At 41.6% G+C, this 18,522-nt stretch overlaps 1 protein-coding gene across 1 annotated transcript in view; it reads left to right on the plus strand.

Moving 5' to 3' along the window:
- The window catches only part of trpm5 (transient receptor potential cation channel, subfamily M, member 5), an 82,203-nt gene that overhangs the window by 62,792 nt on the left and 889 nt on the right, over window positions 1-18,522 (plus strand). Inside the window, exons 23-24 of the mRNA XM_059976366.1 lie at window positions 8,766-8,838; window positions 14,864-14,954. Of these exons, the coding sequence (XP_059832349.1) occupies window positions 8,766-8,838; window positions 14,864-14,954 (164 nt within the window). The remainder of the gene's footprint in view (window positions 1-8,765; window positions 8,839-14,863; window positions 14,955-18,522) is intronic.

Below are 18,522 nucleotides of genomic sequence, written 5' to 3' on the forward strand. Positions count from 1 at the left end.
CCAGAACTTGCTTTCCCACAGAAGGCAATGAGTGGTTGTAGACAGGTCATATCCTGCATGGAGGTCGGTGACCAGTGGTGTGCCTCAGGGATCTGTTCTGGGACCCCTACTCTGTGATTTTTATAAATGACCTGGATGAGGAAGTGGAGGGATGGGTTAGTAAATTTGCTGATGACACAAAGGTTGGAGGTGTTGTGGATAGTGTGAAGGTCTGTCAGAGGTTACAGCAGGAGATTGATAGGATGCAAAACTGGGCTGAGAAGTGACAGATGGAGTTCAACCCAGATAAGTGTGAGCTGGTTCATCTTGGTAGGTTAAATATGATGGCAGAGTATAGTATTAATGGCAAGACACTTGACAGTGTGGAGGATCAGAGGGATATTGGAGTCCGAGTCCATAGGACACTCAAAGCTGCTGCGCAGGTTGGCTCTGTGGTTAAGAAGGCTTACAGTGCATTGGACTTCATCAGTCGTGGGATTGAGTTTAGGAGCCGAGAGGTAATGTTGCAGCTATATTGAACCCTGGTCAGACCCCACTTGGAGTACTGTGCTCAGTACTGGTCACCTCACTATAGGAAGGATGTGGAAACTATAGGAAGGGTGCAGAGAAGATTTACAAGGATGTTGTCTGGACTGGGGAGCATGCCTTATGAGAATAGGTTGGGTGAACTCGGCCTTTTCTCCTTGGAGTGACGGAGGATGAGAGGTGACCTGATAAGGTGATGAGAGGCATTGATCGTGTGGGTAGTCAGAGGCTTTTTCCCAGGGCTGAAATGGTTAGCACAAGAGGGCACAGTTTTAAGGTGCTTGGAAGTAGGTACAGAGGTGATATCGGGGTAAGTTTTTCACATAGAGAGTGGTGAGTGCGTGGAAAGGGCTGCCAGCAACGGTGATGGAGGCGGATATGATAGGGTCTTTTAAGAGACTCCTGGACAAGTATAAGGAGCTCAGAAAAATAGAGCGCTATGGGTAACCCTAGGTAATTTCTCAGGTAAGGACATGTTCGGCACAGCTTTGTGGGCTGAAGGGCCTGTATTGTGCTGTATGTTTTCTCTGTTTCTAAAATAGCTTTCTAACAGAATGTGCTTCCCAACGATGAGAATAAAATGATCAGAAGTCAATTCTGTCACATTAGCTAAAAGGTAAGACAAGTCTCAGTAGTATCGTGGAGACAGGGGTCTCCCAATTCTGCTTTTGGAGCATTTCCAGCTCTATGAACTAATTTGATCCTTTTGATCTGTCCAAAATAGATTATCCTAATAGATAATACAAAACAAGTTTTAAGATTTGAGGCAAGCTTTGTGTACATAGAAGGTGGCTGATGCAATTATGATAGCAATGTTAAGAGGCATTTAGCCAGGAATGCAAACATGCAGGGAATAGAGGAATATGGAGAAGTAATAGCTCCTTGTGTAACACACTGGATTGTTTTAAATTGCCATAGGCATGGTTGGCCAAAGGATCTGATCTTGTACTACACTGTTCTGCGATCCCTATAAAATTCACGCATTACAGTATTGAACTGGCCCTTAATTTATTCAAAGATGTATTCTTTCTCATGGTCGTTAGAGTTTTACCTAATCCTAATAATTATTTGAATCAGGAAGTTCCTTGAGCACAATATATTGGTTTGAACCTGTGGCTCCCTGTTCTTTTCTTACAGTTTATTATGAAACACGATTCAAATCACTTCTTTTCTTTGTTCATAACTATTTAGCCTCCCACAGTTAGACAAAACTCGGAGGCAGAAATCCATGATAGAAGTATTGTTAATTAAATTGGTGTAGTCTAAATAGCTAAATTTAATTATTAATGGCAAATCATGAGCCCCAGAGATGAAATAGAGAAGTGATAGCTTTTCATTGAGTTTCTTGCTTCAGTGCAGTAGAACTTCCATTCTGCTTCAAAATTAGTAAGCTTCCATAGCAATGAATGATAACTGGAATACGTTACTATATCCAGTGAAATTATATTCAACAGAACAAGCTAACATTCCATTGCAAATCAGAGTGACGATTGCCTAATGTACAGTGGGTGTCGGCAATATTCACTTAGCCAGAGTATGCAAATGTAATGCAACTCCAATTTTATTGTGAAAACCAAAAAATGTCATATTTCCAACTACTTGTTTCTCCACTGCAGAAGTGTATTTTTAAGAGGATCAAATGGGGCCTAAAGAAGCTTATGAAGTCATAAGTTTCAGATTCGTACCCTGCTTCCACCATTTGATCCCCAGCCTGCACAGAAACATAGAAGACCTACAGCACAATTCAGGCCCTTCGGCCCACAAAGCTGTGCCAAACATTTCCTTACCTTAGAACTATCTAGGCTTACCCATAGCCCTCTATTTTTCTAAGCTCCATGCACCTATCTAGGAGTCTCTTAAAGAGACCCTATCATTTCCACCTCCACCACTGCCACCGGCAGCCCATTCCACTCACGTCTTGGGAAATTTGATCATTTGGTTGTCCTTCTCTGATCTGCATACCAGTAGGGATCAGAGAGCAAGGCTTCAGAAGAACAGACAACAAAGAGGTGGTTACATGATGCAGAGGAGTGGCTATGGGATTGCTTCACGTTGGTGGACAGGGCCATGTTCAAGGACTTATCAGAGGACTAGAATGAATATGCCATGGTTGTCACAGACTTTATTAAGATACTTATGGACAACTGTGTCCCCACAAAATCATTCAAACCTCAACCAGAAGCCCTGGATTAACCAAGAGACTCACAATCTGCTGAGGGCAAGATCAGTGAGCATTCAGGACCAGCAACCCAAAAAAGTAGAAGAGGTCCAGATATGACCTCCAGAAAGCCATCTGACATGTGAAGTGGGCTGATTGAAGAGCTTTAGGAGCCTTGGGTCCTACACCACCTGGTTCAGGGACAGGTGTTACGTTTTACCTATCAGGCTACTGAACCAGCATGGATATCTTCACTCACTCAACTTTGAACTGATTCCACAGCCTATGGACTCACTTTCAAGGACTCTACAACTCATGTTTGCATTTATTCACTTATTATTTTTAATTTGCCATTTGTCTTCTTTTGCACATTGGTTGTTCGTCAGTCTTTGTGTTTAGTTTCTTATTGTATTTCTTTGTTTTATTGTGAATGCATGCAAGAAGATGAATTTCAAGGTAGTCAATGGTGACATATATTTATGTACTTTACTTTGAGAAGTTCAGGACAATTTATCCTATGGCTTAATGTAAGACAACTGAGTTAGCAGATGGGCCTACGCCTGTTAAGTCCTGTTTCACCTGCTGAACAAATGATAAAGTATTTGCAATACAGGAACAACCACTTAATCCACTAGGTTCATGTTAGTTTTAATGCTTTTTCCACCTGCCCTTACGTTTCCCTAACCTTACCACAGTTTCCTTCCGTACTTGTTCCCTCGTGTGCTTGTCTATTTGCCTAAAACATCATCTTACTGTACAGATATAACCATATAACAATTACAGCATGAAAACAGGCCATCTCGGCCTTTCTAGTCTGTGCGGAACAGATGCAGATTAAAGATTTCCCAAATTGGCTTGTTGAAGTGTTGACAGGTTTTTTTTACACATGGTCTCTAATATCATTCTCATCCACAAAGAAACATCTATATTTCCATTGGCTATGGATTTCTAACAGGTTATTCTGGTATCACTCTAGTATGTGCACTTTATTCAGAGCATCAACAACTATTTCATGAAGGGAAATTAGATTTGTTCATTTTGCTCCACCTAGCCTCAGCTAGGCTTTGTATTGTTAATATTTCTGCTTTTTACTATTTTTCCTCCAGGAATTAACAGATGCAGTTCTGTGCAAAAGTCTTAGGTACGTGCAAAAAAAATCTGTAAAGTGAAGATGCTTTCAAAAATAATGAAATGGAAAGTTTCTAAATATCAAAATAATACTATAAAACAGCAGTAAACAGAAAAAACTAAATCAAATCAAGATTTGGTGTGACCACCCTTTGCCTTTAGAACTACATCATAGAACATAGAACAATACAGCACACTACAGGCCCTTCAGCCCACAGTGTTGTGCCGACCCTCAAACCCTGCCTCCCATATATCCCCCCACCTTAAATTCCTCCATATACCTGTCTAGTAGTCTCTTAAATTTCACTAGTGTATCTGCCTCCACCACAGACTCAGGCAGTGCATTCCATGCACCTACCACTCTCTGAGTGAAAAACCTTCCTCTAATATCGCCCTTGAACTTCCCTCCCCTTACCTTAAAGCCATGTCCTCTTGTACTGAGCAGTGGTGCCCTGGGGAAGAGGCGCTGGCTGTCCACTCTGTCTATTCCTCTTAATATCTTGTATACTTCTAACATGTCTCCTCTCATCCTCCTTCTCTCCAGAGAGTAAAGCCCTAGCTTCCTTAATCTCTGATCATAATCCATACTCTCTAAACCAGGCAGCATCCTGGTAAATCTCCTCTGTACCCTTTCCAATGCTTCCACATCCTTCCTATAGTGAGGCGACCAGAACTGGACACAGTACTCCAAGTGTGGCCTAACCAGAGTTTTATAGAGCTGCATCATTATTTCACGTCTCTTAAACTCTATCCCTCGACTTATGAAAGCTAACACTCCTTAATTACCCTATCTACCTGTGAGGCAACTTTCAGGGATCTGTGGACATGTACCCCCAGGTCCCTCTGCTCCTCCACACTTCCAAGTTTCCTGCCATTTACTTTGTACTCTGCCTTGGAGTTCGTCCTTCCAAAGTGTACCACCTCACACTTCTCTGGGTTGAACTCCATCTGCCACTTCTCAGCCCACTTCTGCAACCTATCAATGTCTTTCTGCAATCTTCAACAATCCTCTACACTATCTACAATACCACCAACCTTTGTGTCGTCTGCAAACTTGCCAACCCATCCTTCTACCCCACATCCAGGTCGTTAATAAAAATCACAAAAAGTAGAGTTCCCAGAACAGATCCTTGTGGGACACCACTAGTCACAATCCTCCAATCTGAATGTACTCCCTCCACCATGACCCTCTGCCTTCTGCAGGCAAGCCAATTCTGAATCCACCTGGCCAAACATCCCTGGATCCCATGCCTTCTGACTTTCTGAATAAACCTACCGTGTGGAACCTTGTCAAATGCCTTACTAAAATCCATGTAGATCACATCCACTGCAGTACACTCATCTATATGCCTGGTCACCTCCTCAAAGAACTCTATCAGGCTTGTTAGGCACAATCTGCCCTTCAAAAAGCCATGCTGACTGTCCCTGATCAGACCATGATTCTCTAAATGCCCATAGATTGTATCTCTAAGAAACTTTTCCAACAGCTTTCCCACCACAGACGCATAGCTCACTGGTCTATAATTACCTGGACTATCCCTACTACCTTTCTTGAACAAGGGGACAACATTCGCCTCCCTCCAATCCTCCAGTACCATTCACGTGGACAACAAGGACATAAAGATCCTAGCCAGAGTCTCAGCAGTCACTTCCCTCGCTTCTTGGAACAGCCTGGGGAATATTCCATCAGAGCTCAGGGACTTATCCATCTTAATATATTTTAACAACTCCAACACCTCTTCTGCCTTAATATCAACATGTTCCAGAACATCACCCACACTCAAATTGTCCTCACTATCATTGGTGAATACCGAAGAAAAGTATTCATTGAAAACCTTGTTCTCTTCCACAGCTTCCAGGCACATCTTCCCACCTTTATCTCCAATTGGTCCTATCTTCACTCCTGTCAACCTTTTGTTCTTCACATAATTGAAGAATGCCTTGGGGTTTTCCTTTACTCTACTCGTCAAGGCCTTCTCATGCCCCTTCTTGCTATCCTCAGCCCCTTCTTAAGCTCCTTTCTTGCTACTCTATATTCCTCAATTCCTCAATACAGTGTCATGTAGTTTTATAAGAAAATTGGCTGGTAGGTTGTTCCAAGCATCTTGAAGAATTTGCCACAGTTCTTCTGTAGACTTTGGCTGTCTTGCTTCATTTTGTCTATCCAGGTCATCTCATACAACCTCAATGATGTTGAGATCAGAACTCAGTTGAGATCATACCATCTGTAAACCTATAAAAAAATCTAGGGTGCTTCAGGCTTTTGCAAAGTACTGTACGTGCTTTGCTTCTCTGACCTTATGTATCGCCTTGTTGTTCTCCATATCAACATGTATTGCCATGTACATCATCTTGCGAAGGTGGCGTTCCCAATGATTCTCCTTTCCTATATTTTATAAGTTTCCTTCCATAATTTTTTTCAATTCAGGTACAAACTATTTGCAAATTGTAATCTCAACAAATCCACATTCAGCTTTTTACTAACACTAACAACTATCTTTAAAGTTTACTTTGTTTTCAGTTTTCAATCAGTCCGTACATATTGTCAAAGTTCAAAGTAAATTTATTATCAAAGCCTATGTGTGTCATGCCATACAACCCTGAGATTTGTTTTCTTGTGGGCATACACAGTAAATCCAAGAAAAACAACAGAATTAATGAAAAACACCCAACCAGATAGCCAAACACCCAATGTGCAAAAGACAACCAAATGTGCAAATACAAATGAAAAAAAGTCGCAATAAGTATCGAGAACACAAATGAAACGTACTTGAAAGTGAGTCCATGTGTTGTGGGAACAGTTTAGTGATGGGACAAGCAAAATTAAGTGAACTTATCCCCTCTGGATCAAAAGCCTGATGATTGATGATTTTTCTGATGTCATACATTTTGTTAATTGTAATGAGTTTACAAAGTGGTATATTATTTAAATCTTTTCAGCAATTCATATACGTTACATCAAAAAGCAAATGGCATTTATTGAAAATGTGAATAGTAGAAAATGGTAGAGACACTTAACAAATTAGGTTTCATCTGTTGAGAGAGCTGCAGAGAACATTTCAGGTCGATGACCTTTCATTATAACCTTTCAAGAACAATAACCTCTTTCTTTCTTCATGGATGGCGCCAGACCTGCTGAGTATTTCCTGTATTTTCTCCTCTTCAGCCACTTTACTTTTCCAGTTTCCCCAAAGATAATTATGTATAATTTTATCGTAGTGATGCCGCAGAGGAGTTTTGTGTCGTACGCTAGGGAAGTTAAAAGAAGAAACAAGCTCTAAACCAGTACAAAAGGGAAGGCTGAAAAGAGTTAGGGTTGGTATTGTGGCGACCCATTTCCTGGCACATCCGAACCGGCTCACAATTAGATAGCCTACGGGGGTTTGCGAGCACAGAGCTTTGGAGCCTCTGCGCCACAGGGGGCAGGTTGAGAGAGGCTTAAAAGTGAGGCTGAGGATTTCGAATAAAGTTTTTCCTTCGACTGCAGTTACCGACTCCGTGTCGTAATTTTAGCGCTGCGTGTAGCACACCGCTACAGTATTATATCTGAATGCAAAACCAGTGTATGAAAATCCACATGATCATAAACGTAAAGCATAAATACCTTCTTCTTCTTCTTCTTCTACATGTCTGCCTTTTTGGTCACAGTGGCCTTTCCGGGTCCAACAAATGATGCAAATGTTTGTCTTAAACATTTTTCATGTGCTCACAAGACTCAACTGGACACTAGTAATACAAAATACTACAATACAGTTCATTGGTGGGACATATGCCAGGGGGTCTGCGTGGCCTTGCATTGCTGTGTGGACTAGGCTGTCATGCCACAGCATTGCCTATTACAGTCACCCAGGGCAGGAGGCATTTGAGGTGGTATGAGAGCATATAGAGGTGAGGTGGGTACACTAGATTCTGTGCTGGCTCAGGGCTGGACCCTGCAGGCCGGCTCTCCCATCAGTGCTGCTCTCCAGTGTTCACTCCCTGGAAGGCAAGCAGTATTGCCTTTGTCTGAGGCTGACCCTGAACAAGGTGACAAACTGCTGTGTGCCTGTATTTGCAAAACATGGCTCCAGGATAATTACTATATATACCATTAATCCTCAGGCCATGCCACTCAGGGACTTGTGCAAATATGATTTTGTGACTGTACGCTATTGTAACTATAAGTGCTGTGTGTGATTGTATGTATTGTGTTTTGCACCTTGGCACTGGAGGGATGATGTTTCATTTAGCTCTATACATGTGTATGCTTGAATGACAATTAAACTTGAACGTAACAAGTGAAGATCTGAAAAAAAAAGGATCTAGTGCTTTCCCGGTGTACATGATGAATAAAGTCTTCTCGGACTTCCAGCTTGGTACGGGTATCGATTATGCCTAACACGTCAATGACAAACTCTGCCATCTTCTTCAAGGAAGATGCGTGGGTATGTCTAGTCCAGTGGTATTTATACCCCCTTAGTCCATTCCTCCTGATTAGTTTGTCCTCATCCAATCAGGTTTCTGCTCTCCCACCTTGTTTATAATCAAATTTCAGCTCTTACTTTGAGTGAGACCTTCATCTTTGTTAAAATTCTTTTCCTCTAGTTTTATTTGAAGTGAACAGAAGAGCTTTTTATTTCTAATGAATACTGATATAAACATTTATCCATTATATTCAGATAGTACTGAAACATACGGGAAGTACTTTGTTTATTCCAGTAACAGACTGACCAATATGAACTGAGTTTGTTCAGAGATGGAAACAAACTTATCACCAAGCTGGGTGGTAGCCATTATAATTACATGTTACTCAACATTTACTCTGCCTTGTTAGAGATGTATATATTTTCTTCTTTGAACTGGCCTGGAATCGATTTATGGAATAACTGCATCTTGCTTTATCTCTGATAACAAGTTCTCATTTACAGCAGAGATCACATCCTTTAACATAATAAGATTATTTGTTTCTTTTTAGGGTAGATTCATTACTTAAATTCATAAATAGGATTCAAGAGGGGGAGAAACGCCTGGTAAACCTTGAGGCAAAGGTAGGTTAAAAATAATGCTGAGTTCCTTTTTTAGTAATTTTAACTTTCCCTTGAATAAGCAGACTGGCAAATTTTGAATAATCCAGCTAAAATACCAGTGATTGCTTTGACAAGGGATTGATTTCTACATAAGTAACAAGCAGTTGAGCACAACTTAACAGGCCTCAAACCAAATACTAATTTGTGGAGTAAAACATCATGTGTATATATCAGTGAAGACTAATGCAAAATGCCTGCCATTTCCTTGTCCCCTATAGTTACCCCTCCAGTGTCATTATCCTGTGCTCCAATACCTACTCTTGTCATTCTTCAACCCTTTGTATATATGAAGAAGTTTTTAGTATCTTCTTTGATATCATTGGCTAGTTTACCTGCATATTTCATCTTTTCCCTTTTGGCTTTTTCAGTTGCATTTAGTTGTTTTTTAAAAGTTTCCCAAATCTCTAACTTCTCACGAATTTTTGCTCTATTATATGTCCTCTGTCTTGCTTTTACGTTGCCTTTGACTGTCTTGTCAGCCTCAATTGCGTCATCCTGCCTTTAGAATACTGATTCACTTTTGGGGTGAATCAGTATTCTAGAGGTTGTGGTACATATTGGTACCAATGAAATAGGCAGGAAAAGGGAGGAGGTCCTGAGTTAGGAAGAAAGTTGAGAAGCAGGATCACTAAGGTAATCACCTCAGGAATATTGCCTGTACCACGTGACAGCGGGGATTCGGATTTCTGGATCATTGGGACCTCTTTTGGGGTAGGTGTGACCTGTACAAAAAGGACGGGTTGCATTTGAATCCCAGGGGGACCAATATCCTGGTGGGGAGGTTTTATTAAGGCTATTGGGGAGAGTTTAAACTAGAATTGCTGGGGGGAGGGATCCAAACTGATGTGACGGAGGAAAGGGAGAAATTTCTCAGAAATAGAGAAAGCTTGGAGACAGTGCGAGAGGGAGGATAGGCAGGTGATAGAGAAGGGATGCACTCAGACCAATGGTTTGAGGTGAATCTATTTTAATGCGAGGAGTATTATGAAGAAAACGGATGAGCTTAGTGCGTGGATCAGCGCTTGGAGCTATGATATTGTGGCCATTACAGAGATTGGATGGTGCAGAGGAGGGAATGGCTACTTCAAGCATCAGGCTTTAGATGTTTCAGAAAAGACAGGGAGGGAGGAAAAAGAGGTGGGGGCATGGTACTGTTGATCAGCGATAGCGTCAGGGCTGCAGAAAAGGAGTAAGTTTTGGAGGTTGTCTACGGAGTCTCTGTGGGTGGAAGTCAAGAATAGGAAGGCGTCAATAACTCTACTGGGTGTTTTTTATAGTCCACCCAATAGTGTGTGTAGGCCTCTGTTAGTCTCGATAGACCATGGATTTGCGCCTTGGAAAGTTTCCAGGGCGCGAGCCTGGGCAAGGTTTTTTTTAATGGAAGACTGGCAGTTGCCCAAGCTGCAAGTCTCCCCTCTCCACGCCACCAATGTTGTCCAAGGGAAGGGCATTAGGACCCATACAGCTTGGCACTGGTGTCGTCGCAGAGCAATGTGTTGTTAAGTGCCTTGCTTAAGGACACACATGCAGCCTCAGCCAAGGGTCGAACTAGAGACCTTCAGATCACTAGATGAATGCCTTAACCACTTGGCCATTAGTCAACACAACCCAATAGTAACAGGGACATCGAGGAGCAGATTGGGAGACAGGTTCTGCAAAAATGTAATAATAACAGGGTTGTTGTGGTGGGAGGTTTCTAATTTCCCAAATATTGATCAGCATCTCCCTAGAGTGAGGGGTTTGGATGGTGTGGAGTTTGTTAGGTGTGTTCAGGAAGGTTTCTTGATACAATATGTAGATAAGCCTACAAGAGGAGAGGCTGTTCTTGATCTGGTCTTGGGAAATGAACCCGGTCAGGTGTAAGGTGTCTCAGTGGGAGAGCATTCTGAAGATAGTGATCACAATTCTATCTACTTAACCATAGCATTAGAGAGGAGTAGGAACAGACAAGTTAGGGAAACTTTTAATTGGAGTAATGGGAAATAAGAGGCTATCAGGCAGGAACTTCGAAGCATAAATTGGAAACAGATGTTCTCAGGGAAACATATGGAAGAAATGTGGCAAATGTTCAGGAGATATTTGCATGGAGTTCTGCATAGGTACATTCCAATGAGACAGGGAAAGGATGATAGGGTACAGGAACCGTGGTGTAAAAAGGCTATTGTAAATCTAGACAAGAAGAAAAGAAGAGCTTACTAAAGGTTCAAAAAACTAGGTAATGATAAAGATCTAGGAGGTGATAAGGCTAGCAGGAAGGAGCTTAAGAATGAAATTACTAGAGCCAGAAGGGGCTATGAAAAGGCCTTGGCAGACAGGATTAAGGAATTCTACAAGTATGTGAAGAGCAAGAGGATAAGTCGTGAGAGAATAGGACCAATCAAGTGTGTATGAACTGGAGGAGATAGCAGAGGTACTTAATGAGTACTTTGCTCTGTATTCACTATGAAAAAGGATCTTGGAGATTGTAAGGATGACTTGCAGCAGACTGAAAAGCTTGAGCACGTAGATATTAAGGAAGAGGATGTGCTGGAGCTTTTGGAAAGCATCAAGTTGGATAAGTCACTGGGACCAGATGGGATATACCCCAGGCTACTGTGGAAAGCGAAGGAGGAGATTGCTGAGCCTCTGGTAACAACGTTTGCATGATCAATGAGGATGGGAGAGTATTGGAAGGTTGCGGATGTTGTTCCCTTATTCAAAAAAGGGAGTAGAGATAGCCCAGGAAATTATAGACTAGTGAGTCTTCTTTCAGTGGTTGGTAAGTTAATGGAGAAGATCCTGAAAGGCAGGATTTATGAACATTTGGAGAGGCATAATACGATTAGCACTAGTCAGCATGGCTTTGTCAAGGGCAGGTGGTGCTGTACGAGACTGATTGAATTTTTAAAGAATGTGACTAAACACATTGATGATGGTAGAGCAGTAGATGTAGTGTACATGGGTTTCAGCAAGGCATTTGATAAGGTAACCCATGCAAGGCTTATTGAGAAGGTAAGGAGGCATGGGATCCAAGCGGACATTACTTTGTAGATACAGAACTGGCTTGCCCACAGAAGGCAAAGCGTGGTTGTAGATGGGTCATATTCTGCATGGAGGTCAGTGACCAGTGGTGTGCCTCAGGGATCTGTTCTGGGACCCCTACTCTTCATAATTTTTATAAATGACCTGGATGAGGAAGTGGAGTGATGGCTTAGTAAGTTTGCTGAAGACACAAAGGTTGGGGGTGTTGTGGATAGTGTGGAGGGCTGTCAGAGGTTAGAGCGGAACATTGATAGGTTGCAAAACTGGGCTGAGAAGTGGCAGATGGAGTTCAACCCAAATAAGTTTGAAGTGGTTCATTTTAGTAGGTCAAATATGATGGCAGAATATAGCATTTATGATATGACTCTTGGCAGTGTGAAGAATCAGAGTGATTTGGGGTCCAAGTCCATAGGACACTCAAAGCTGCTGCACAGATTGACTCTGTGGTTAAGAAGGCATACGGAGCATTGGCCTTCATCAATCGTGGGATTGAGTTTAGGAGCCAAGAGGTAATATTGCAGCTATATAGGACCCTGGTCAGACCCCACTTGGAGTGCTGTGCTCAGTTCTGGTCACCTCACTACAGGAAGGACCTGGAAACCATTGAAAGGGTGAAGAGGAGATTTATAAGGATGTTGCCTGGATTGGGGAACATGCCTTATGAGAATAGGCTGAAAGAACTCAGCCTTTTCTTCTTGGAGCAACGGAGGATGAGAAGTGACCTGATAGAGGTATACAAGATAATGAGTGGCATTGATCATTTGGGTAGTCAGAGGCTTTTTCCAAGGATTGAAATGGCTAGCACGAGAGAGCACAGTTTTAAGGTGCTTGGAGGAAGGTACAGAGGAGACGTTCGAGGTAAGTTTTTTACGCAGAGAGTGGTGAGTGCATGGAATGGGCTGCCGGCGGTGGTGGTATAGGTGGTAATAATAAGGTCTTTTAAGAGGCTCCTGGATCAGTAGATGGAGCTTAGAAAAATAAAAGGCTATGGGTAAGCTTAGGTAGTCATAAGGTGCTTGGCACAGCTTTGTAAGCTGAAGAGCCTGTATTGTGCTGTAGGTTTTCTGTGTTCTATGTTCTATCCTGTGCCTTCTAAATTGCTCCCAGAAACTCCAGCAATTGCTGCTCTGCCATCATCCCTACTACTGTGCCCTTCCAATCAGCTTTGGCCAGCTTCTCTCTCATGCCTCTGAACTTCCTTTTACTCCACTGTAATACTGATACTTTAGCTTCTCCCTCTCAAATTACAGGGTGAATTCCATCATATTATGGTCACTATCTCCTATGGGTTCCTTTACCTTAAGCTCTCTAGTCAAATCTGGTTCAATACACAACACCCAATCCAGAATATCTGACCCCTAATGGGCTCAACTATAAGCTGCTCTAAAATGCCATCTTATAGGCATATACAAATGTTTGTATATGTGTATGTATATGTATACACATACCATGAGGGACATGGAGAAAATGTTACTTTTGATCTTCAGATATATATTGTTTACACTTGGCATCATTTTATGGAGCTGGGTAAGTCAATTAATTAGAAGAATGGGCTGAACGTTGGCAGATGGAGTCTATTGCTGAGAAGTGTGAGGTTCTACATTTTGGCAGGAATAATCCAAATAGAACATACAGGATAAATGGTAGGGCATTGAGGAATGCAGAGGAACAGAGTGATCTAGGAATAACAGTGCATAGTTCCCTGAAGGTGGAGTCTCATGTAGATAGGGTGGTGAAGAAGGCGTTTGGAACGCTGGCCTTTATAAATCAAAGCATTGAGTACAGAAGTTGGGATGTAATGTTAAAATTGCACAAGACATTGGTAAGGCCAAATGTAGAATATTGTGTGCAGTCCTGGTCACCGAATTATAGGAAAGATATCAATAAATTAGAGAGAGTGCAGAGACGATTTACTAAGATGTTACCTGGGTTTCAGCACTTAAGTTACAGAGAAAGGTTGAACAAGTTAGGTCTCTATTCATTGGAGCGTAGAAGGTTGAGGGGGGATTTGATCGAGGTATTTAAAATTTTGAGAGGGATAGATAGAGTTGACATGAATAGGCTGTTTCCATTGAGAGTAGGGGAGATTCAAACGAGAGGACATGATTTGAGAGTTAGGGGGCAGAAGCTTAAGGGAAACACGAGGGGGTATTTCTTTACTCAGAGAGTGATAGCTGTGTGGAATGAGCTTCCTGTAGAAGTAGTAGAGGCCAGTTCAGTTGTGTCATTTAAGGTAAAATTGGATAGGTATATGGACAGGAAAGGAGTGGAGGGTTATGGGCTGAGTGCGGGTAGGTGGGACTAGGTGAGATTAAGAGTTCGGCACGGACTAGGAGGGCTGAGATGGCCTGTTTCTGTGCTGTGATTGTTATATGGTTATATGGTAAATGGGGTTTTGTGTGAAAATAAATTAGTGAATTCCTAAATTCATGAAGTAGTACGTTACTATAAAACATGGCACTGTCTGATGCTGGAACTAAGGCTGTTCCAAGTGTTTGCCATAGCAGATGACATCAGTTCATTTTGCTACAAGTCATTCTACAGGTTAGGCCTAGAACTATTCCAATTTTCACAGTCAACTTCACTACGCATGACTTGTATCACATCAATTAAGTTGACTAAGCCAAACTAGAAGTAAAATACTATAGTTGTCGGATATTCAAAATTAAAATTGAAATAGAAAATGTCAGAAATGCACAGCAGGTCAGCCAACATCTCTATGGAGCAAAGGGGAGTTAATATTTCCAGTTAATTCTTTACTTCCCCATGGCCTCCTCAGCAGTTTCTGTTTATATTTCATATAACCTATGGCTCAGGTTCTGCTAATCTGAAAACACGTTTGCAGTTGAAGTTTCTTCATCAAAATCTCAGATGAAATGATTCATTTTGAAAGCTGCATTGCCATTTTTTAATGCAGCGTCAGTAATAGCTGCATTTGAGTTTATTTCTTGGTTTTTTTTTGCAGATGACATACTGCAGCGATGTTCTATCCTGGATGACTAAATCCTTTGTTCAAAATAACCTACATTGCAACAAGCCTCCTCCAACCTGCCCAGGTACTGTCATCTTACTCAATCACTGTTCAGAGGCTTCATTAGTGTGTTTATTTATTTCTAATTTTATCAATCTTGAGTTCACATGATGAGAGATATAAAATTGGCCATGATTTGTATGAAGTTATTTTCCTGTAGGGCTTGCAGAGGGTTCTGGGGTTATATTATTGGGTGTATTTAAAGAGATAGAAGATAAATGTATAAAAGATCAGGGAGTTGAGGTGTTGAGGTTATTATCTTTGGCTTTTAGTTCGCATTCAGTAAGATTGTTCAATTTCATAAACTAATGTGGAAAGTGTAAAAGACATAAGCAAGAACAAACCTGTGTCTATCTAAACCACATACCATTAGCTGTTGGATAAACAAAGCAAAATGATCTTCAATTTGTTCAAAACACACCCAGAGAGGACAGAAGGAGGCCCCAAATGGGAGGTTGTGAGGAACGCTTCAAAGACAAGTGTTTCCTCCAAATCATGTGCCTATCAGTCAATTTTCTGTGAACATACAGAAGACCAGTTTACATTGGGAAACTTCATACCATTTGAAGACTTTAACAAATGCTGGGAATGGGAAATAAAATTAGAAAATGATGAAGATGCTCAGGTCAGGCTGCACCTGTGGACAGAGAAACAGGGTTAATGTTTAACATCCTTGACCCTTCTTCAGAATGGGGGAAGGGGGAGAGAGGAAGAAAGTTTGCAGAGTAGAAACCAGGAGAGATTAAGTCAAATAATGACAGAGGGAGGCTTTTTAATAGCAGCTCACTTGATGGTTTAAATAGAAGACGAAAGTGGAGAGAGATAAAAAGGAGAGATCCAATTGCAGTTGATAGAAATCTGAACAGTAAAATTGTGGAAATATTCAGCAAGGCAGGTAACATCTGCAGACTGAATTTATTGAATATAATGAGTCCAGAGGGCTAAAACATCTCTCACTGATTGGAAGATTCTGTTCTGAAACTGCATTTTGAACAATGCAATAGGTCAGACGCAGAGCCCAAAATAGGTGTCAAATGTAAAATTAGGGGTGACAGAAGCCTAACGTGCAGAAGAAACCTCTTGGTTGCGGATTTAAGATTTTAAACTGAAAGTAGCACAAAGAAATCGCTCCTTCACCTGAAAAGTGTGCTTGTCTTCCTGGATGGTGGGCAGGGAAGAGCCAAAAGGGTTGTTGTGGTTGTGCAGTAAATGACAGTGAACCAGGAAGTTGCAGAAGAAACAGTCCCTTCAGACTTCTCAAAGGGGAAGAAAGGGAAGACGTGTCTGGTGGTAGCTTCAGATTGAAGCTGATGGGGTGGAAAGCAAGGACAGAGGCTGGGGGGACAGCAGTGGGGAATGCAGAGAATTTAAAAGAGGTGATTGGGGGAGAGAGAGAGAGATGTAACCCTGGAAAGTTCTGTCATCAGAAGAGATAGACTAGAGCTGATTGGAGGAGCAGGGTGATGGCAGAGCAGCAATGGCTGGAGTTTCTGGGAGCCATTTGGAAGCCCGAGGATAGATAACCCGGAAGAAGAAGTAGTATTCTAAAGGTAGGATGAGGCAGCCATGGCTTGCAAGAGAAGTCAAAGCCGACATAAAAGCAAAAGAAAGGCCATTTAACAGAGCAAATATTAGTGGAAGGTTAGAGGATTGGGAAACCTTTAAAATCCAACAGAAGGCAACTAAAAAAGCCACAAGAGGTTAAAAGATTAAAAGTGCAGTTAAGCAAGCCAAAAAACCAAAGTGGATACCAAAAGTTTTTTCAAATATATGAAGAGTAAAAGAGAGACAAGAGTAGATATTGAACTGCTGAAAAATGATACTGGAGAGGTAGTAATGGGAGACAAAGAAATGGTGGATTAACTGAATAATTATTTTGCACCAGTCTTCACTGTGGAACATACAGTGTGCTGGAAGTTCAAGTATCAGAAGGTAGAAATGAGTGCAGTTGATATTACTAGGGAGAAGGTGCTTGGGAAACAGAAAGGTTGGAATGTAGTTAAGTCACCAGACCAGATGGACTACACTCCAGAGTTCTGAAGGAGATAGCTGAAGAGATTGCGGAGGCATTAGTAATGATCTTTCAAGAATTAATAGATTCTAGAATTGTTCCAGATGACTAGTATATTTCAAATGTCACTCCACTCTTCAAGGAGGGAGGGAGGCAGAAAAAAAGAAAATAATAGGCCAGTTAGCCTGAATTCAGTGGCTGAGAAGACGTTAGAGCTGATTCTTAAGGATAGTGTTTCGGGGGCACATAATAAAATAGGCCAAAGTCAGTAATGGTATCCTTAAGGGAAAATCTTGCCTGACAAATCTGTTGGAATTTTTTTGTGGAAACAAGAAGCAAATTGATGAAGGAGAATTGGTGGATGTTGTGTACACCTGCTACATAAGAGGCTGCTAAGCAAGATAAGAGCCCATGGTATTACAAGAAAGATAGTAGCATGGATAGAGTATTGGCTGATTAGTAGCAGGCAAAGACTGGGAATAAAAGGAGTCTTTTCTGATTAGCAGTGGTGTTCTGAAGGGATCAGTGTTGGGAATGCTTTTCACATTGTATGTTTGTAACTTGTTTGATGGAAATGATGGCTTTGTGTCCAATTTTGTGGACAATACTAAGGTAGGTGGAGGGGCAGGTAGGAAGTAGAAAGGCTGCAGAAGGACCTAGACTGATTAGGAGAGTGGGTAAAGAAATGGCAGATGGAATAGTGTTGGGAAGTATATAGTCATGCACTTAGTGTGTGGCCAAGTGGTTAAGGCTTTGGGCTGGCAATCTGAAGGTCATTAGTTTGATCCTCAGCCGACGCAGCATGTGTGTCCTTGAGCAAGTCCCTTAACCACACAATGCTCCTGCATGTTGATAGCCCAGTGGCGGCAGTTGGTGCAATATGGACAAGACAAGAATAAAAGCTTAGGCTATCTTCTAAATGGGATTTGGGAGCCCTCGTAAAGAACTTCCTAACAATTAAATTGCAGGTTGTGTCAGTGGTGAGGATGGCAAATGCAGTGTTAACAATGAGAGGGTATGCTGCCAGGAATGCCCGCTGTCTGGGGAGAAGACATAGAAGATCAATATCAAATGAAGGGTTGCCAATTCTTTGAAACCAGGATAGGTTGTTCAGGGTTTGAACAGCGGAGAAGGAAAGGCAAATCTGGGGAAAAGTGAATGAGAAAATGATTATGTGGAGAAGTGGAATTCAAGAACTGATGAAGTTTGCAATTGCTGATGTATGAAAAGAAGAGAAGGCATTTGAATAAGCAAGACTTAGAAGGTTATGTACTTTATGGAATTACTTCAGATGGGCAGAAAGTGTTGGTATGGACATGATGGGTAGATAGGCTCATTTCTAATGACAACATAACCCTTGCTATTTTCACTAAACAGTGCTGAAGGCCCTTGCTGGCATTTAGTTCTTCAACAAGGATTTTAGCTGCAGAATGTTGTATAAGTACAACATCTGATGTTCTGGTTCAATTATAAATGCATTTTTATTTATTTATTTGTATTTACATAGTGTAGTGGTTAGCAGAACACTTTACAGGACCAGCCACCCAGATTCATTTTCTGTCGCTGTCTGTAAGAAGCTTGT

The sequence above is a fragment of the Hypanus sabinus genome, chromosome 7 (assembly GCF_030144855.1).
Source record: "Hypanus sabinus isolate sHypSab1 chromosome 7, sHypSab1.hap1, whole genome shotgun sequence".
Taxonomy (NCBI): domain Eukaryota; kingdom Metazoa; phylum Chordata; class Chondrichthyes; order Myliobatiformes; family Dasyatidae; genus Hypanus; species Hypanus sabinus.